Source organism: Crocuta crocuta, unplaced genomic scaffold, assembly GCF_008692635.1.
Source record: "Crocuta crocuta isolate KB4526 unplaced genomic scaffold, BGI_CrCroc_1.0 scaffold50, whole genome shotgun sequence".
NCBI classification, from domain to species: domain Eukaryota; kingdom Metazoa; phylum Chordata; class Mammalia; order Carnivora; family Hyaenidae; genus Crocuta; species Crocuta crocuta.
Genome location: NW_027527428.1, coordinates 4,192,207 through 4,213,371, shown reverse-complemented (window position 1 = coordinate 4,213,371; position 21,165 = coordinate 4,192,207). Strand labels below are relative to the sequence as shown.

The window sequence follows — 21,165 nt, the reverse complement described above, 5'->3', positions numbered from 1 at the left end:
GGTGGGGGCCCCTCCCAGGCCTTTAGGGTTCTTTCCCTCAAAGACTCAGAACTGGCAGACCCTGGCCCCAGACAGACATGGGTGTCGTTTGCCAGACGCAGTTGAAAGGAAGCGGGCACGGGACCCACACCGGACGCTTGGGCAATTTTGCTGAGAACCGCAGATCTCGCCCTGGTCTAGGAAAAGGGGGCATGTGGCCCCATGGGCTGGCTTGAAGAGCACTGCCCCCCATAGTTGAAATCGCATTTTCCAGTTTGCCCTGCCTTCCCCCCACAGGGCCCAGTTTGCCATCCGCTCCCACACGGCCACGTAAGCTGTGTTACCACGGTGGGGGGGGGGGGGGGGGGCGGTCCTGTAAGCTGTGTTACCACAGGTGGTTCAGTCAAGGTCCCAGTCCCCTCCTGCCTGGGACACGACCCCACAGTCTCCAGCGTAGCAAGGGCGTCTTCTTGGGGGCAGGGGACACCAAAGGGCAACCACCTCCTCACCCCACCCCCCAAGCGGAGCCTGGAGGAAAACCCCCAAAATGGCCCACGTGGTGACGGAAGGTGGGGGCAGTGTCCCAGCTGAGAGGGGACCCGACAGGCTGAACAATGGCTTCTGAAGACCTCACGGGCTAATCTTGTAAATGGGACCTTACGGGATCAAGGGCAGGATCTTGAGATTAGCCTGGTTTATCGGGGTGGGGTCTAATCACACAGGGGGGAGGCAGGGAGAGAGATCTGCGGGACACACACAGAGAAAGGGGTGTGAAGGCAGAGAGACCGTGGCTCTGGAGGCCACAAACTCCAGGTGCTGCCACAAACCGAGGGCTGCACCCCCAGGAGCAGGTCGAGGCCAGAAAAGGATCTGAGGGCCCTGCCCACACCTTGCTCTTAGCGTCCGGCTCCGGAACCTGGAGGGAAGGCACTTCTGTGGCCGGGAGCCACCAAGTCTGCGGCCGTTTGTTACGACGCCCCAGGAAACAGCAGACACCAAAAACCAAAGAGCCAACATCCCCGTATAACGTTTTCCGGCCGTGACATTTCACCCTAAAGCGTTCTGTTCAACCAGCCACTAACAGTCCTCGGGTCAGAACAATGGGAATCATGGAGGCTTTGGGGGGTTATTCATTCAGTCTCTTTTGTGATTTTGAAAAAATACTCCTTACTGGTTTTTCTGACTCAGTGTCATCTTTGTTCATCGCACTGAATTTGGAAACTACAGAAAAGATANAGGCCCAGGAAGGCCCCCCCCCCGCCCCAGACAGGCCAGCTGGTGGAAATTCGGGGTCGGCCGGGACAGGGGCCGGCCCAGGGCGTTGGGGGGTGGGGGTTGTCCATCCAGGCCGCCTCCTGCAGGCGCCGGGTGCACAGGCTGTGATTTCACTGCTGTCGCTGCTGGGCACAGCTGACCCTGGGTTTGTCCCCGGCACAGTTTGGCTCAACGTCCGTTCCCCCAGCACGCCGGAGAATCCAAGCGCTCTGGCCCAAGCAGGGGATAATTTGAAACCGAAAACCTGGCAGCACCGATGGGCTCGAATGAGGCCCGTGTTAGTCATGAGCCAGCTCAGCGGCCCGGGCGCAGAGGTGGGGTGAGGCCGGGCCGTGNGCAGCTGCTCACTGAGCTCGGGCCTAGGCGCCAGCACTCTCCGTTCAGGCCAGGCCAGACGTGCATCTCAAAGTGGGTTCCCCACATGGGTCCACCCTCCACTGGTTCTGTGGTTACATAAAACCTGACGCCTGCCTTGGAGTCTGTCGGGGCGCGTTAGCACATTAAAGGCAGTGAGCAATCCCAGTGAGGNTGAAGATGGCTTTATCTTTTTTTTTTTTAACTTTTATTTATTTTTGAGAGAGAGACACACAGTGTGAGCAGGGGAGAGGCAGAGAGAGAGACACACACAGAATCTGAAGCAGGTTCCAGGCTCCGAGCTGTCAGCACAAAGCCCGACAAGGGGCTCGAACTCACAAACTGCAAGATCACAACCTGAGCTGAAGTCGGACACTTAACCAACTGAGCCACCCAGGCGCCCCAAAGGATGGCTTTATCTTTAAAGATGCCACTCAGCTCCTCTCGGCACATCTGCACCCGGTGGGGAGGGGACCCCCAGGTAAGAGGCGTGCCCAGGGCGCCCTGAACACCCACCCCCAGGCCAGGAGGGTGATTCCCATGGCCTTGATCCCGGTGCACCTTTGGAGGAGATGGGGGAAGGGGAGACACTCAGGAAGGAAGGTCACTTTCTGAGGCTCTGGGCTCAGACTCTCCGCCCCCGCTCACCACCACCCCTCCCCCCCCAGCGCAGATGTCTGCGAATCCTCCGTGATCAGCTCCCAGGGAACTCTCCCTCTAAAAAATGACTTTTCCGTTCATTTCCTGCTCATCCCCAGGCTCCACGACTGAAGTCTGCTTCCCTGAGTTATAAATAAAGGAGCTCCATCCTGACCCCGTCCCGCTGACCCTCCCGCAGCCGCTGCTACTGTACCTCCCAGCAGAGTGGGCGGCCAGCCCCCAGCCTGGCCGCCTGCAGCCCCCCCGAGCAAGACAGATTCCGGGCTGGGGCCGGCTGCGTTCCTCTCCGGAACCTTCTCTCCACTTTTTATTGTGCAGCAACTTTCGGCTGCTCCTAAGTAAATACAAGCCAGCTACCCTCTGTGCTTGGGACGCTGCAGGGTGTGCCGGGGCTGATGGCCTGGGCTGGCCTGTTGCTTTGGGAGTTCTTCCAGGCCGGGGTGGAAGGGAACCAGACAAGGGGAGAAGCGCCCAGACAGGGCCGAGTTGTGCCGCGGCTCACGGGCCTCACGCTCAGCCAGTCACCCCAGGCTGCGGCCCGGCCAGAGCCGGCGCTCTTCGCTCCTGAAGGGGGCCCCAGCTGCCCCGTGCGGTGCCAGGGGGATCTGGGGGTGTGGAGGCCGGGTTCCTGGGAGAGTCTGCGCCCCAGGGCCCCAGGGTTGGAACTTCCGCCCAGAACACTGAAAACTCCCCCAGAGAACTGGTGTCTTTCACTTCCCCGCTGGGAGCCCGACATTCTGCCTGCTCAGCACCCACCCAGTCAAAATTCTCGCCGGGTGAACAGTGAAGTTGAAGATCCAACACGTAGACGCCCCCGACCGGCGCTGCCCAGCAGAACATTCTACGATGACGTAAACGTTCCATATCTACCTCGTTCAATATGGCAGCCACGTGTGCCTACTGCTGAATGGGTTTCCTCCTCCCCTCCTCCCCCTCCTCCCCGTCCTCCCTGGAGACATCGCATTCTCCATAAATTTCTTCACTAGAAGACAAACAAAAAGAAAAGCCACTTTCCAGCCAAGGCAAAAGAAGGCGGATACTTCTATTTTAAACTCTTTCTTTGGCTGAGTGTCCCAAGCTTCTCCTATCAAGTTCAATGCAACAGTATTTACAGCCTGCTAGCGATGTGCTGTAAGAACATGGAGCCCTGTGGGTGGGTGGAGAGGACACCGAAACCCCCCAGGCCAGCCTGCTAAGGGCCCTGCGAAGGGCCGAGTCAAAGTTACCGGGCGGAGAGACAACACCTTCAGAGACCAGAAGGTGGAGGGCCCATGCTGGAAGTCTGCCATCCGTGGCCATCCGTGGCCATCCGTGGCCATCCGGCGGCCGGAGCACCCAGGGCATGAGAGCCTCGGAAGGGGCGGGGCCAGGCTGGGAAGCGTCACAACCACCCTACCTGGGTTTAGTGTGTCCTGTGGGCAGAAGTGAACCAAGGTTTCTTCAATAGTGGGAGGATCATGAGCAGGTGCCCCACGGATGGAGTCTGTGGCCCAGGCCTGGGCACACCAGCGGGTCTCACTCAGCCAATGCCACTAAATGCTGACGGGACCAGAGCCGCCTCCACGCGGAGAAGGGGTGCAGGTGAGGAGGGACCCCGAGGGCTGACCAGACCCGGGCCGTGAGGCGGCCCCTCCAAGGGTCATTTGGGGAGACGGTGAGTTGACAAGATCTTGATGACCTGCTGACCTGAGGGTGTTGGCGGTGGGGCAAAGGTCAAGACCGACCCCGAGATTTCTTGCCCGGGTGAATGGTCAGGCTGAGACGTGACAGAAACGAACAGCAGGTGTCAGTGTGTGGGAGCGGAAGTCCTAGCCGGGGGAGCCTCTGAGAGCTTGGGGCGCGGCCCATGGTCAGCCATACTCTGGCAGTGCCTTCCTGGACCAGCTCCCCGGCACGGAGGTCTGCTCTCTCCCTCTGGCCCCTGTGGCCGTGATGATGGGGGTGGGGGAGGGGGGCTGCGTCCAGATGGGTGTCCCGAGCGTGAGGCTGAGAGCTCACTGGGCCTGGAGCAAGGAAGGGGTGCGTGAGCCTGGACAGAAAGACGGGTGGGGAGGAAGCCGCCCGAGACCCTGGGGGCACCCGCTGGTGAGGTGTCCCCTGTTAGAGCAGAGATGCGGCCCAGGGGAAAGTACTTGAGTTTCCACAAAGGGGCTTAAAATAACAGAAACTGATTCTCTCCCATTCCCTCTTCTCCTGGAGGCCAAAGTCCAAAGCCGAGGGAGCAGCAGGGCCCAGCTTCCTCCAGAGGCTGTGGGGAACCTTCCGGTCTCTCCGGCCCCAGTCCTGGCGGCCACTGGCGTGTAGCCACCTTACTCCAGCTCTGCTGCGTCTCCATGCGGCCTCTCCCCTGCGTATCATGTCCCTGCTTGGAAGGACCCCCAGCCATTGGGTTCAGGGCCACCTAAAACTCTTCTTGAGGTAGAACCTCACTCGAGGTCCTTAACCAACCATGCCTGTAAGAGACCAGTTTCCAAGTCAGGTCACTCTCTGAGGTTCTGGGTGAACGTGAATCCTCGGGGGACACTATCCAACCTCCTACAAGAAGGGATGAGGCCCCCGGCCTCAGAGGTGTTTGAAGGAGGAAGAGGAGGACCCAGAACCCACGTGACGGGCAGGAGAAGGCCCTCAGGGATCCCGGCGGGGACAGTCAGGCCGCGGGAGGTGGGAAGCCGACCCCGTGCGCTGTGGGAACCGGGGCAAAGGTTGCCCAGAGACGCCGCTGGAGGCACAGAAGGCGGGTGAGCGTGGGAAAACAGACCGGAAGGCCACTTGGGAGGTCTGAGTGTGGGCATCCCCGCGGTACGGACGATCTGCCTGGGGACACACGCGGGGGCACGGGGACACGTGAGGGCGTTTCCCACAGCATCTGTCACGGAGGAACCCTCCGTGGACCTCCAGCAGCAGGCCAACGGGTAGGTAGACACCTCCGCCTGCCCACACGTAGGAGCCCGCGTCCACGGTCGGAATAAAGGAACGAAAGCCACATGGACCCTGTGTGGACAAGTCTCAAAGCCATCCTGTCACGTGGAAAAGCAAAGAGCAGCAGACGGCCACCTCCCCTCGGACACCTGTTGTGATGGCGCCGGTCTTCCGGACAAGCCCACGAGAGACCAAATGAGACCACGAGAGACCATGGGTGTTGACCACGGACACACAGCACAGACACGCCCGGCAGGGACCAGTTCTAAATTCAAACAAGTGGTCACCGTGGCCGGGATGGGCGTGGGGAGGTCCCCCAGGGCCTTCGTCTGCACCTGTGACACCTTATTGCTCACGTGGGATGGTGGGTCCACAGCTGCTCTGTTATTTTATTCTTCATGTTGATGTGTCTACCAGATCCATTTTTAAAATTTTTTTTAATGTTTCTTTATTTTTGAGAGAGAGACAGAACGGGTGGGAAGGAGCAGAGAGAGAGGGAGACACAGAATCCGAAGCAGGCTCCAGGCTCCGAGCTGTCAGCACAGAGCCCGACGCGGGGCTCGAACTCACAAGCTGTGAGATCGTGACCTGAGCCGAAGTCCAATGCGTAACAGACTGAGCCACCCAGGCGCCCCGTACTGATTCCATTTTATGAAAAAGGACCGCACGTGAGTGAGCCCGTCAAAGCACTGGCCTGTGTGTGGCTTGAGATGGAAGGCTGTGGCTCCCTGGCCTGGTACCAGACACAGCCTCGTGAAGAACCTGAACTCTGGGGGGACTCGGGGCCCGGGGTCCCAGACACGGGAGACCAGGCAGAGCGTGAGACAATAAGTCAAGCTTCGGGGAGGGGAGGGCCCTCGGTGGGGATTCTACAAGGGTCAGAGGGACGGGTTGGGGGTCTCAGAGGCTGGGGGTCCGCCTGTACCGAGGTCTTAGCGGCAGGACGGCCCAGATGGGAGAAGGAAGCCGGAAGACAAGGAAAGGGTGTCCCGGGCCGGAGCCTGCACAGGCCCCCACAGAGAGGAGTTCGTGTGTCAGCAGGCGGCCCCACGCGAAACCCAGATCACCGGCTTGCAGCTCTGGGCTTTGGCAAATTATGCCTTGGGCTTCCAAGCAGAGCCGTGCTGGCAGCTGCCAAGTGCTGACGGCACAGAACCGGCCAGCTGAGCACAGGAAGCGATGGCCAGAGGAGCCTGCGTCCACGCAGCCCGGGGCGCCAGGCCCCGGAGACCTCAGCCCCCAAGCTTCAGGAGCCTGTCTCCGGCCCATCCTGAGACAAGACCCCGGACCCAGCCGAGCTGATGGGAGGGAGAGAGACAAAGAAGCAGACCGGCTGCAAAGAGGCAAGGCGCCCCGGAGAAAAGTCCCCCAGAAAGACAGAGGCGGCCGGGCGGTGCGGTGGTTAGCGGCCCGCCTTGGCTTCGGGGGGGGCGGAGCTCCTGCTTAACCACGGATGTGAATCACCCGGCCGCCCTGAAGACCTCAGCCGGCGGCACCCGCCCCTTCCCACACACAGCCCCATCCTGCGCCACACGGGGCCTTAGACACAGCTGTGTAGACATCCCGGCCTGTACCTCCACGCGCCACTGGCACTGCCGCCCCCATTCCCTGCAGAGAGCTGCCCCTCGGCCACCGCACGAGCCTGGTGGTGCCCAGCCCACGGGGAGGTGACACCTCTGACCTCGGGGAGGTTTGCACTGGCCCCAGAAGTAGGCGCAGAACACCTGGGTAAGGAATTCCAGAGTAGCCGGCGCGCTGGCTACATGCAGACGTGAGGTGGACATTAATCTAAAATAAAGTAATCAAGGAATTCTATGCAAGTGACTGAAAGAATAAAATAAACTTAATGTATTCTTCAGGCGGTCAATAGTCACGTGTAGCTAGCGGCCCCTACGCGGGACGGGGCAGGCATGGAGCACTGCCGCCATCACAGGAAGGGCTGGTCTCCGAGGTGGGACGTGGGCGCTAGGGGAGGCGAGTCCCTTCATCTCCGGGCCCCAACATCCTCTTTGAAAGGAGACCACCAGCGTGAACACACACAGAAAGAGCAGAAAGCATAGCTCGGCCACGACCGTCTTGAGCCTGCGTACTGGATACTGGTCACCATCGCGTATTCACTCTGCCATGGGGACGCCTTCACTCCTGCGGGGTCCCAGGGAGCAGGCGCAGGGGTCCACAGACCGACTGGCTCTGAGGCGCTCAGAGTCAAAGCCACCCTGCCATGGGCCGCCCGTCCCTCGGCACCGCGGCGGGGCAGCCCCACCACCCTACGCCCTACGGTATCTACACCCGCCTCTGGCCCGTCCTCCGCTCTGCACACATGCGCCACACATGCGCCTTCTCCCCGTGCTGCCCACAGAGCAGGGTGTGCCTACCTACAGACAGGTGGCCGCCTCAGGACTGCAGCCAATGGGCCTGAACGCCACCTACATCCCTGGACGGCGGGGCAGGGGCCCTGCTCACGCAGAAGGCCAGACGGGATAGAGGGTGGGGCCACGGCCCAACAAGCCACTCACCTGGGCCAGTGGGGTCTCCGAGCTTCCGGAGCCGGTTGCTGGAGGTCCGCGTGGCTCCTAAAGACAGGGGCAGAAGGCAAAGGTCACACGCAGCCGCTGGGGGGTGGTTAACACTGGGCACACCCTCACCTCTGCTCCTGCAATGGGTTCCAGAACCAGAAACCAGAGGCCCTCGCCCTTCCCGGTGACACAGAGGCCCAGCAGCCACCTGCACGGATAGTCACTGGTGCAGGCAGCCATGGGGCCAAACTCTTTACACACATTTCCCCCCAACTCTTACTGTTCCATTTTTGCCGAGTTTCAGTGGCATTGAGTGACTTGCCTGAGGCCACACGGCTAAAGGAGTTGAGCCCAGAATGAACCCCCCAAGTCCGTCAAACTCTAAAATCTGAGCTTGGCCAAGTGTGCTATATCATCCTGTCTGCCCGCAGAAGGGTGAGGGGTGCTGGGTCCCGGTCAGGCACTGGCTGCCCCCTGGGATGACGCACGTCGACCTGTATTGTGAATCAAGATCTCCTTCCACCAGGGTCCCGGACGCAGCCCCCCTCTGCTCTGGGGCTGGGCAGAGCCGGGCTGGGCGGAGGCTGAGCTGTCCTCTCCCACAGCCCCCAGCAGGGAGCCAGAACAGAGCCCCAGATTAACACAGCCTCGCGCCGCACGTGCTCCACCCTGGCATGTACCCCGCAGGCCAGCGCGTGCTCCTGGGAGAGGCTTACGGCCGGCAAGTCCCGACTCGAGGAGATTTGTGGAGGCACTAAGCCGAGCAAGGCCGACGGTGCCAGGAAGGGCATCCACGGAAGAGGCAGGGAGCGTGCTCCTGCTGCCAGACCACGATGCTCTGGAAGTGTGCTGGCTGGACAGCCAGGCCATCCTTTGGGGAGCTTCAGGGACACCCCAAGTGGCCAGCAGAGGTCCTCCCCACAGACGGCAAGATGAGTGGGGGAAGCACCCAGGGTTAACCCGGAAACCTGCCCGCAGCCTGCACCATCTGACACCCCCGGGACGCTGGGGTCAGAGATACCTGCAGCCTCCACCGTCTGACACCCCACCCGGGATGCTGGGGTCAGAGATGCTCGCAGCCTCCACCGTCTGACACCCACCCAGGATGCTGGGGGGACCTGCCCACAGCCTCCACCATCTGACATCCGCCCGGGATGCTGTGGTCAGAGATACCCACAGCCTCCACCATCTGACAGCACCTAGGATGCTGGGGTCAGAGATGCCCGCAGCCTCCACCATCTGACACCCCCCGGGATGCTGGGGTCAGAGGGCCAGCTCCTGTCCTGCACTCCTCCAGAGAGGCTCTTACGATGCCCATTCACTCATTCATTCCACAACCCCACCCCCAAACTAAACAACGGGGAGTGGAGGCCTCCAGCATTTTTCCTAAAGGTCCCAGCGCCCCACGCAGCGCCCCACAGACCTGGCTTCCTGTCCACCCCCGGGGGACACACGTGCCCTGTACATCTGTCAGACCCAGGATTTAGCAACGACCACAGAACGGGCGCGGTCCATCCTTCAGGGTCGCTGCCGCTAAGCCTGGGCCTCTTCCTGGGGCTGGGGAGGACCCCAAGAAGGGCCCCAAATGTTGAACCCCCACACCGTGGGACAACACCAAGAGACGCCTGCGGCCTGAAGTGACCAGCGAGGCCTCTGGGGGGCAGGGGCGAGCACGCTGACCCTCGAAGGAGGCAGGGGTGGGGGTAGGGGGCTGCTACGAGGTCACGGCCACTTCCGCTCCCCGAGGCTCCATGACAGTCATGGGCTTGTGTCCACCCCCCACTCACCCCGCGACACAGGTGCCTGCCACCACGGCCATTTCAGACAAGAGAAGGGAGACCTGGAGGTCCCCAGTGCCAAGTTCTCCCTCGGAGGCCCCGCCCCGCCCCCGCCTCGACTATATGTGTCAACACGCCTGTATCCCCAGATGCCCACATATTTGGCCAGATGTGATTTCTGGGCGTGTCTGGGTGAGGTGGGCGGAGTTCGGCAGGCCGTCCCCTCACATGGCGGGCGTGGAGGAGGGAGGAGGGAGGGGGCCCCGGGCCTTCTCCCACCCGCGGGCTGGGGGCGCAGCAGGATCCCCTGGCTGCCAGGCCCTCGGGCTCTGGCTGCACTGCTTCCCGCGACATCCATTCAGTTGCTGGGGTTCCTCAGCCTCCATCAATACATGAGCCGTTCCCCGCTGGTCTGTGACCTCACATGGCACACGCGCGTGCATCCTTGGTGCCTGGCCACCCGATGAAACATCTGCTCGCCACTGAGCGATGGAAGCCGTCCCTCCTTGATGGCCACCCAGGACATGGGGACTGCGGGCCAGCCCTGGCCGACGGGGAGGCTGGACCACGGCCTCAGGCTCTCGGGGGCAGGAAGGTTCTGCATGGGGCTTCCAGAACTGACGGCTCCCTTAAGACCAAGAGAGGCTGGTGGCTCTGCCCAGGGCGGGGAGGGGCCAGAGGGGACGGGCCCTGCCCCCAAGGCTGCTGAGTGTGAGTGTGGGCATCCCCAGCCTCCGATGGCCGCCTGAGCACGACGGCTGCTCTCTCTCCGAGACACACCTGAGTGGGAGCCACACTGCAGGTAACAACCCAATGCGCACACACAAACACGCGCGCGTGCGCTGCACAGAGGTCCCATCATCAGGCTGAGGGGCCCCAGTGAGCTACAGCTGTGCCTGTAAATCCAGTGAGTCCCCAAAATGGAAACAGTACGGGGTGAAGAACAGAGAAGGAATGGGCCCAACATTCCTGTGGATTGACTCACTTCCGGCTGTGACTCCCCCNGTCTGGTCCTCGAGCCCCATTCTGGGCTCGCTCCTCCCGGAGCCCGGGGTGGGGCTGGAGCCGCGTGAGGGGGAAGCCAGCATCTGTCTCAGATTTCTTGGGTGGAGTTTTTGTNTGAGAAGACGCTGGGCACGCGGGGCACCGAGCCGGGGAGGGGGTGGGCCCGGGGTTCCCGCCCTCCCTCCGACGAGCTCCCCGCCCGGGGAGACACCCTCGGCCAAGAGCTACTGAAATCCATCTCCCTGGACCTCATTCCTCAGGCCCGCGTCAGAGTCCGGCGAAGAGGGGGCCGGAAAAGGCCTCCAAGACATCTAAGGGCTCTGTTGTTCCAGTTGAGAATTGAGTTATTTTTATGCGATTTTAAAATAAAACATATTCAGAAGGAGAGGAGGCGACTTGAAATTTGGCTGTCTGGAGTCATCCCCGACCGAAGTGTTTTGAGTTCCCAGAGGCCAAGGAGAGCCTGCCGTCAGGCGAACAGGGCTCCAATCCAGAGCTGGCCAGGTGCTCGCGGCGCGTCCCAGAGCAAACGACCCCCCTGCCCCCCACCCGGTTCCAGCCTGGCTCCCCCGGCTGCGGCGCAGGGACCAAGATGAAACGAGGTCACACGCCGTGGCACTCGGCGGTGCCCGCAGAAAGGAAGCACCCGATAGATGATGTAATCATTACCACTAGCCCATCGCAGTCATAATAATTCTGAAATTATTATCATTCACCTGCCACGTACGCCAGCCTGGACTCAGGGATCTGTAATTAGGAGCTAGGAAACCTTGGCTGCCCTGAGCGGATGCACTTGAACCAAGTAGAAGTTGTAACCGAGGCCCCCGGCACGTTACAGCCGGGCAGCTGCTATGCACACACACGCCCCCCCCCCAAAAAAAAAGTCCTTCCAGGAGGTCTACCTGACCCCCTCCCAATTCAGGGAAGCCCCAAACCCTCCGGGTCTCCGCAGTGATCTGCACGGCAGTTTCCAAGATCCAGAGAAAACAGCCATGCTTTGGGGAACTCAGAATCTGGGTGCTTGCTCTCCCCAGACCCGGCCGCCCCAGAGACTCGAAGCCGGGCCAAAGGCCGTGTCACAAACGGTCACAAACTCCAGACCAGTGACCGATACCAGGGGAGTGTAACAGGGGGAGCCCGCGAGATCAAAAGTCACTTCAGATGAGACAAAAGTCAGCAGAGGGAGGAAAGCGGGACTCACCCCCGGCCGGCGGCTCAAACAGAATGAAAACACAGCGTTCCCGAGCGGGAAAGAAGATGCCAGAAGAGTAAGGGCTCCACGGTCCTCGAGCGAAAGACGAGGATCCCGCACAGACCTGGGGAGGCTGGGATGGTCCGCGAGGCATTTTCCCCCTAGAGGCAGCGCTTGGGGTAGGGGCCACCTCCAGGCAGCAAAAGTGGGTGTGGGTACACCGCCTGGCGCCCCTCTCGCCCCTTGGCCACACTCCCCAGGGGCCGCCCCGGCTGGCACAGCAGCCGTGCGGACGGGTGAGCCCGGGCACCTGTCTCATGTGCTGTCCTGTGCCTGGAACCCGGGAACTTGCCCAGGGAAGGGAGGGCAGGGTGTGAGGGCCTTTTATTTTTCCCTTCCAACCAAGTCTTTATGATGGAACCCGGGAAATTACAAGGTTGAAACAGTTAAACAGGCACTGAGGATCCTTAACAAGACTCTCAAGCGAATAGATTATTAGTTATTATGTTAATGACTACAACACCACACTTAATCTCAGAGCGACCGTCTCCGCCCAGGATCTGCCGGCTGGCCCCCAGCCCTGAAGGGGTCGTGCATGGCCCAGACACCATGACCCCCGGGGTGAAGGTGACCCCCCCCACACACAGACACACACGCAGCCCGTTCTGCTCTGTGCCAGCGACAAAGGTCAGGACAGTACCTTCCTCCAATCAAAAAGTCACCATTTTCCCAAAGGGAGCCTTGCAGGAAGAGGTGCTGTGAAAACTCACACAAATATCCATTTTCAGGAAAGAAAAGAATCAGTTTTCAACTTTTGTCTTCAAACTCATGAGGGGCTCTCAGGAAAGGACAGGGAGGTCTCAGCAACCTTGGCCCTCCCCGGCCGTCCCCCCCCTTCAAACCCGGGGGGCAGGAGGGGGCCCAGGACACACAGTCATTACCCCCCCACCCCTTTCTCCACGGCTCAAGTGCTCACAGAAGCTGTAAAGGGCTTCACCCAAGTCAAGGTTGCAGGTGGGAATAAGAGTCAAATTCCAGGCTTATCTTCAGAGGAACCTGAGATAAGGAGATAACACCTCCTCCCTCTTCTCCTACTCTCCGCCCTTGGCCTTTGCTGCCCGGAAGTGTGCACTGGACAGGCACCCTAGGGAGGTGGGGGTCCCTCCTGGTGACGCCCCAACCCCGCCCCCCACCAAGGGAACCTGCTCCTCACCAAGGCCGGCGGCTGGAGCTGTTTTAGCAAAACCTCAACTTATTCATCCACGTGGTGAGCAGCCCTTTTGCCGTTGGAAACATTCTCTTGTGTGGGACGAAATACTCCAGAAAGTTCTGTTTTCAGCAAAGGGGTCCTCGCCCCTTCTCTGACTCCCCACCCGGCCTGCCATCCCCTCTCGAGCATTGATGGTGCCCCCGGCCCACAGTCCGCCGGCTACCAAGCGCCAGCCGAAGGGGCCGCTGGTGCCGGTGCAGGGCCCTTGGCCCCTGTTGGTTAGGCTCAGGGTTGGGGCCCGGCTGCAGGGCCGGAAGAGAAGGCACCGGGCGGTGCCACGTCGTAGGCAAGGGCTCCACATGTGCGTAAGGTACCAAGGCGCATCTTCGGGCGAGGGTTCAGTCCGCCGGAGCCTCGGTTTCTTGCAGATGCAGACTCGTGTAAGGTTACTGAGCGCCTACTCTGCACCAGGCACTCTTCCAGGAGTGGGGGACACAACAGTGACCCAAAGGGCCCTGGCCTCTCCTGGGGGCACTCCAGGCCCCGTGGGGGGGGCCAACGTGGGTATCCGGCTCACACCTCGGGGAAGGTGCCAGCAGCCGATGGGCCAGGCAGCGGGCAGCGCCATCACCAGATGGCCACGTCTGTCATCGGTGCTGATCCAGGACCCACAGAGCCCTTCCCTCAAAGGCTCACCGGCTGGGCATCTGGACTCTGGGTCCCACCCATAGAAACTACATGGCCCTATGAAATCTAAAGTTCAGGGACGCCTGGGTGGCTCAGTCGGTTGGGCTTCTGACTTCGGCTCAGGTCATGATCTCGCGGTTTGTGAGTTCGAGCCCCGCGTCCGGCTCTGTGCTGACAGCTCAGCCTGGAGCTGCTTCAGATTCTGTGTCTCCCTCTCCCTCTGCCTCTCCCCTGCTCACACTCGTGTGTGTGTGTGTGTGTGTGTATGAAAATAAACATTAAAAAAAATTTTAAGTCTGAAGTTTAAATAAACAACAGATAATCAGACACCATCCCTTGCCCACAGGATGAGGTCTCCAGGTCCCCAGTCTGCCAACCAGCAGGGGCCTGGGAGGAGACCAAGGTGGGAGCGAGGGGGAAACGGGGCGCCTCGTTCCCACTCTCTCTGCCTTGGAAGGGCACGGCTGATCTCTGCCAAAAGCTGTCAGGCAGGCCCCCCTCTGTCCCCACCATCAGGGGCCTTTGGACTGATAACAGGACCTCCTCCCTCTGACCCTCTGATCTGGCGGGGAGGGGGCAGGGGTGGCTTCCTGCTGCTAATCTGTCGCCTCTCTGCAAAGCCAAGAAACCTAAGCCCCAGGGCCCTTGGCCAACTTGCATCCCTTTCAAGGCACTGAGAAGGGCCCTGACAATGCAGCGACGGGGTCAAACGGTTTTGTAAACTTTGCGAACCAGAAAATATCCTAAATCCAATCAGTTAAAATCACTGTCTGTGTCCCCTCTGAGTTCCTGCCCAACACACTCTCCTGTCCACGGAGCCACGGGAGTGGGTGCTGCCATCTGGGGTTCCCGCCAAGGAGAGGCTGGACGGAGAGCTGTGTAGTTCGGACCCAGCTGGGTTATATTTACACAGCTCACACTTAACTTCTGCGTCTGCTTAGGTGACTGCCAGTGGGGGTGCAAGTCCAGCGACGTCCCTTCCGATTCCCATCCCTCCCTGTGTGCCGGGCACGGTCGGACGGGATGAGCCATGAGCCTGTCCCAAGTGCATGCCGGAAAAACGTGGGCGATGGGGCAGAAGCAAGTTGTGGAAGGTACGGAGCCAGAAGCTCGTCGACGGAGAACCATTCCGACACCAGACAGAGTCGTAAGCAGAGAATTCAATTCTCTCCCACATTGAATCAAAACAAAAAGTATCTCTGGTCGGAAATAAATGTACAGTTATAAATGCCCCGTACTTTTCTTTATTTTTAATGTTTATTTTTATTTTTAAGAGAGAGAGAGAGAGTGCGTGCACACAAGCAGATGAGGGGCAGCGGGGGGTGGAGACAGAGGATCCGAAGCAGGCTCTGCGCTGGCAGCAGGGAGCCCAGCACGGGGCTCGAACCCACAAACCGTGAGATCATGACCTGAGCCGAAGTGCGACGCTCAACTGAGCCCCCCAGGCGCCCCATACTTTTCTCTTTCTTAAAAATAGAATCTATCAGGGGCACCTGGGTGGCTCAGTCGGTTGGGCGTCCGACTTCGGCTCAGGTCATGATCTCACAGTTTGTGGGTTCGAGCCCCACGTCAGGCTCTGTGCTGACTGCCAGCTTGGAGCCTGGAGCCTGTTTCGGATTCTGTGTCTGCCTCTCTCTCTGCCCCTTTCCCACTCATGCTGTCTCTCTCTCTCTCAGAAATAAAATAAAACATTAAAAAAATAAAATAAAAATAAATAAAATTAAAAAATAGAATCTATCAGGGGGCACCTGGGGGGCTCAGTGGGTTAAGCGTCCAACTTCGGCTCAGGTCATGATCTCATGGCTCGTGGGTTCGAGCCCCGCGTCGGGCTCTGTGCTGACAGCTCAGAGCCTGGAGCTGCTTCAGATTCTGTGTCTCCTTCTCTCTCTCTGCCTCCCCTCCATTCATACTCTGTCTCACTCTGTCTCTCAAAAACAAATAAATGTAAAAAATTTAAAAAAATAGAATCTATCAGAATTCGTGTGTTTATAGGGCAAAAATTGTGGCAGTACCACAAACTCTGTGTGAAGTACACACTTTTTAATGCATCCCAACTTCTGAAAGTAAAAAAAATAAACTTTGATTAACCGCAAAGATGAATGAACTTTCTATTCTCTCGTGAGTAAATGATTAACAAGGCATCACGTAAAAGAAGAGATCTGAGTGTGTAGCCAAAACAACAGTAGGGAAAAAAATCATTGCTTTGGAGACAGGACAAGTAGTTGATTGATAAAAGCCTTCTTATGTTTCTGGATTTTCTGGTGCTTATGGTCTATGTCAGCTGTTAAAATTTAAAGTTTGGGGACACCTGGATGGCTCAGTCAGTGGAGCGCGCAACCCTTGATCTTGAAGTTGTGAGTTTGAGCCCCACGTTGGGTGTAGGGGTTACTTAAAAACTCACATCTTTTGGGGGCAGCTGGTTGGCTCAGACGGTTAAGCATCTGACTCTTGGTTTTGGCTCAGGTCACAGTCTCGCAGTTTGTGAGTTTGAGCCCCGCATCGGGCTCGCTGCTGCCAGCTCAGAGCCTGCATCCGATCCCGTCACCGCCCCCCCCGCCCTCTCTCCCTACCTCTCCCCTGCTCACACTCTCTTTCTCAAAAATAAACATCTCAAAGAAATAAAATAAAAAACTAAAATCTTCTTCAAAAATAAAATAAAATTGGGGCGCCTGGGTGGCTTAGTCGGTTAAGCGTCCGACTTTCGCTCAGGTCATGATCTCGCGATTCGTGGGTTCGGGCCCCGCGTCGGGCTCTGTGCTAACTGCCGGCTCAGAGCCTGGAGGCTGTTTCGGTCTGTGACTCCCTCTCTCTCTGACCCTCCCCTGCTCACACTGTCTCTCTCTCTCCTAGAAATAAATTTAAAAAAAAAAAAGAAAAATAAAATAAAATAAAATAAAAATAAAATAAAATAAAATAAAACTTGCGATGTGTTATTTCCTTCCTCATTCTAAACAAGGAACCACGTTCATACTTTTCAAAAGTTGTATGCACCCCACGCGGCCTGGCTCTGTCCCCGGCTGAGCCTGGCTGTCACCTGCGTGACCAGTTCCCTGCACTGAAGCCCCTCGGCACTGAGCCCTCAAGCGATTTGTTTCCCGGTTAGACACCAGCGCGCACGCCACGCGCAAACTGCACATGTCACGTGAGAAAGGGGAGCAGATTAACAGGGGCCGGTGGACCCGCGGGAAAATCGACGAGAATGCGGAGAAGGGTTAGCGATCAGAGACTGCTGACCACGGCAGAAAGGGGCAGCAGGAGGGTGCCGCGGGACACGGGACATTGGCCTCCGGGCCCCGCTCTTTACTGGGCCCCCCAGTCACCCAAGAGGCAGACGTGTTTCATCCAAGCTTTGGGTGGTGGTCAGAGTATAACCAGAGGACACACCACAGAGAGAGGTGGGTCAGCAGTGCAGAGAACCGGCCTGGGGCCCGGAGTTCTAGAAGCTGTTGGGGTGACCAGGCAGAAGAAGGAATGGTCGTTAGGGGAGGTGACTGGTCACCCGGGGCAAGTGGCCCCAAGACTAGGGCATTCGGGCCCAAGGAAGCCGAGGGACACCTCCCAGGGTCCAGATGCACCTGTTCGTAGGGGCCGAAGGAAGGAGGGAAGGAGGAGGAGAAGGGTGGCCCCTGATTCACTCACCAGCCAGAGACGAGAATCAAGCCCTGTAGGCAAGCGGGTTAATCTTTTACTGACCTTTAATAAAAAAACAATTCCTTATCCTCACATGACGGGTAAGGGAACACTCTAGTCTTTACCTCTCCTTACAGGGACACGGATCCCCCCACGGGGGCCCACCCTGAAGACCATCTAAACCGAATTACCTCCCAAAGGCCCCACTCGAGATACCATCCCCTGGGGACTGGGGCTCGGACATAGGTACTTGGGGTCAAGGTTTCAACCACTGCGGAGCAAATGCATGTCCTGTTCGTCCAATCTCCTTACAGAACGCAGCGGTAGGAACACTTGTCTGCACTTGGAGGCCATCCCAGGAATGACGGAAAAAGGGCGTCACCGGGCGCAATGTTTGAGGAAGCTAATTACCTGGAGGCATTTCCAGAAAGCAACAGCCCGTGGCCCACAGCTAGAAGCACGCCTACTGTAACATCTTCGGCTCAGCGCAGAAGCCCGAAGCCCCCACCGCAGTGCTGGGCCCACTCATCCCGGGAGAGGCTCAGAGTGAGCCTCTAGGAGGGGACGGCTACGTCGGCCAGGGGACAGCCCCTCTGAGAGCTGAAGTCACAGTTCTGGAATCCACGCAGGATGTCTGACTTCAAGCGGAAGGAGCAGAACTGAAATGCTTTCTCTAGGGAACTTGAACCTCCAGGAAAACATGTTTATACCTTGATAATCAAAAGTGCGTGGCCGAGGGCCCACGAAAAGCAATGTTATGACGGATGACATTGAGGAATCTGTCCTTCCCATTTCCTGTTCACACTGGCAATAGGTTAGGAGCCAAACGAACAACCGGGGTCGGGGGGTGGGGGGGAAGGGAGAAGGCAAAAGAGAAAGAATAGATGCACAGTGTTTATATTTAGGAAGCTTTCCTTTAAGAACCCCCCCTCCCAAATACACAAAGGCCTGGCAGCCTACGTCAAGCCCCAGCTCCCAGGAAGGCTCGCCATCCGGAACGACTCGATCGGCAAGGCCGAGGGTTTGCCGCACCTCTGGCCCCGATGCCAACGTCGACCGGAGATCCAGCACCTCCCCTCCCCCACCTCACGGCGCTGCGGCTATGGGCACTGGGGTGTTATTCTGCCGCCTGTGACCCCCTCCCGCCCCGTCTACACTGGGGCACCTCTGTGCAACAAAAGCCACGGTTTTGTTAGCAACGTTTGCAAACAAACCCCCCAAATCCCTCTGAGCCGATGAGTCCGGCTCTTCACAGGCTGATAGGAAGACAACAGGTGCTGGATTTAACCCACTTCCAAGGGGCTTGGGTTACGGGAGCCTTATTCTCCTGCTGGGATCTGATCCCCGCTGGAGACAGGAGGCACGGTCCATGAGGAAGGCTGCGAAAGCCCCAGGATGCAGGTCAGATTGAGGTGCGGGCCAAGCCCAGGCCGCCAGCCAGCTCGCCTCTGCCCAGCCCTCCGGCAACCGCACTCCCCAGGAGCCACCTCCAACCCGGGCAGGCAGTCGCTGCCGCCAGCCTTTCAGCAGGTGCCCCGACACGCCCGGCCCTGCCGGGACAAGGGGCCTTGGCACAGCCTCGGGGACTTCCACCGTGGCCAGCCCTGGTCCCCAGGTGCAGCCTTGAGGGCCCCACAAGGCCCAGCCGCCGCCTGGGCATGACTGCACAACCCCTTGAGCCACCCAGAGGGAGCAAGGCCTTTCCAGGCACCGGCCAGAAGGGGGGCAAGCCCCCCCGCATCGCCCCCCCCGAAACCCCAGGCCAGGGAGGACACAAGACGTGGCTCTCCAGGGGGCATCAGCGAGCAAGACTGAGGTCTTTCTAGCCCTCCCGGCCCCACGCGGCACTTAGAGGGGTCCACAGATGCAGGTCCAGGTGGCCATTCAGGGGATCCCTGCTCCCCAAGACAAGAGGCCGTTTGTGGGAGGCGTGGAGCCAGCATCGGTGGGAGCTGTGGCCGGTGACGCGCGCTCCCGCCAGAGCGGACGGGCCACCTTGTGACCCGGATCATCTTACGGCCCCCGCTGCCCCTCTTCCCCGCCCTGGAGGCCCGCAGGCTGCCAGCAGTCACACTCCAGAGAACCAGGTCAGATCAGGCCGGGAACAAAGCCCAGCTCTTACAGAGTTCCAAAGGGCCGGTGACAGCAGGACGCCTGGGAGCCACCACCCCCTTCACTCGCCGCAGGCTGCAATGGACCTGGGCCCCGGAGCGGGGACAGGGAGATAAGGCAGACAGAAACTGGGCTGGGAGCAGAGTGCCACACTCGACCTTGGGGACCCAAGGCCAGGCCACCCTTCCCGAGCTGCCACCAGGGCCACCAGAGTCCAGAAAGGACGCCGGGAGCCTGGTGCTCAGCGGCGCCTGGCAGACGCTTCTGGAACGAGCACCTGAACCCCCTGGGACAGTCAAAACAGGCCTGGAACCTCGGAGCGGGGGGACAGGCACCCCCCACAGCTGAGCCAAGGTCGTGCTGGGAGACCAGGTCCCTCAATACAGTGGGCGCCATGGTCTCATGGGCTCTGTGTGGTTTCGTGCGCAGGCCGCCAGGGGGCTGCACCGCCACTCACCCCCACTGATGTCCCCCCAGGCCCCCGGGCCACACTGAGAGCTGGGCATTCCCAGATACCTGCACCAACAGAGAGGGCCAGGAACCCAGCCGGTCACCGGCCCCCTCCTCACAGGGGCTCACACCCCTGGGGCCAGGGGCCTGTCTCCCCAGCCCTCCCGCCCCCAAGGCCACCAGCTGGATCCGCCCAGGCACTGGCGCTCCTCGCCCCTGGCGGCCGCGCTCGCTGTGTGCTGAACCTTCCTTATCAAGCACATCTTAGGCAAACTGCACAGCCCACGCAGCGCTGCCCCTGGACAAACAAGGAGCGGAAACAAGGCCCCACCTCCAGGTCCTGTCCCCGTGGGGCGGCCTGGGGTGGGCAGGACGGTCTCTCGGGGCTGCCCAAGGAGCGGGGCGGGGGGTGGGGAGCGCCTTCTTCCTGCTATTGGGACCCCGGGGCTCCACCCCCCTGGCACCTCCATGCTCACAGCCGGCCCCCATTTCCACCTTGCCCTGGGCTCTAGGCCTCTGCTCCTGAGAGCCGATCTCATGTCCCCTCTGCACCTGCCCTGGCTTGACCTGGCTACTTGGGAGGTGGGCGGGAGGGAGGGCAGTGGGTGACCTCAAACTCGGGCCCATCAGACGCTGGTAGACAGGTGTCTGTGAGCTGGGGAGGGCCAGAAGGGCGGGCAGGCCGGCCACCCATGCCTGAGCGTGCCTCCCCACCCCCGCGGGAGGTCAGGGAGAGGGACGGCCCCAGGTCTCAGGCTCAGTCCGCGCGCCCATGTCTGGGGGGCCTCAGGGATCTACAAGGTCCATGGTCCTGGGCACCAGCCCGACTAACCGCACGATATAGCTCTTTCTCTCCGCCCACATCCCCCAGTGAGGCAGGGCAAGTAGGCCTGGTCCCCAGGAGACAAGGGACAGCAAGGGCAGGGCAGGGGGGAGGGGCCGGGACCAAGAAGAAGAAGAACCTTGCCTTAGCCCCCCGCCCACGCTCACCCAGCAACCCGGGGTTAGCTCACTGGGGAAGTGTTTTCTCTGAGGTTCCTCCGTTTTCCCGTAAGTCAGCTCCTAGGGCGCTGGGTGTGGGGAAGGCAGCCCTCTCGGGGGGACCAGCCGCGGCTGTGAACGCTCCCAGGCCATCCCCTGGGGTCCAGTCTCCCACCCAGACCTCTGGAGAAGCCACTGCAGCACAGAGCTTTGTAACTTCTGGTAGGTCAGGTACCCCGGCCCGGAACCTCCTGAAAGCCACAAAGCATCTCTGGCCAATCTCTACCCCCTTCCCCCCCATTTTGTGGCTCGTGGGCCTTGGGGAAGCACCTGTGCGACTCGGGGTGCAGTGAGGAGCCCCAGACTCAGAACACCAGAGAACCCGGGGGGCTCAGGGTCCAGCGCCCAGGGGCGATG

The 21,165-nt window shown here is 60.0% G+C and overlaps 1 protein-coding gene across 1 annotated transcript in view; it reads right to left on the bottom strand.

Moving 5' to 3' along the window:
- SEPTIN9 (septin 9) overlaps positions 1–17,641 on the bottom strand; it is a 138,500-nt gene extending 120,859 nt beyond the window's left edge. Inside the window, exons 1-2 of the mRNA XM_077754982.1 lie at positions 17,617–17,641; positions 7,704–7,760 (exon numbers count right to left, since the gene is read on the bottom strand). Coding sequence (XP_077611108.1) covers positions 7,704–7,760; positions 17,617–17,626 — 67 coding nt within the window. The 5' untranslated portion in view covers positions 17,627–17,641. The remainder of the gene's footprint in view (positions 1–7,703; positions 7,761–17,616) is intronic.
- Between the last annotated feature and the right edge of the window lie 3,524 nt (positions 17,642–21,165).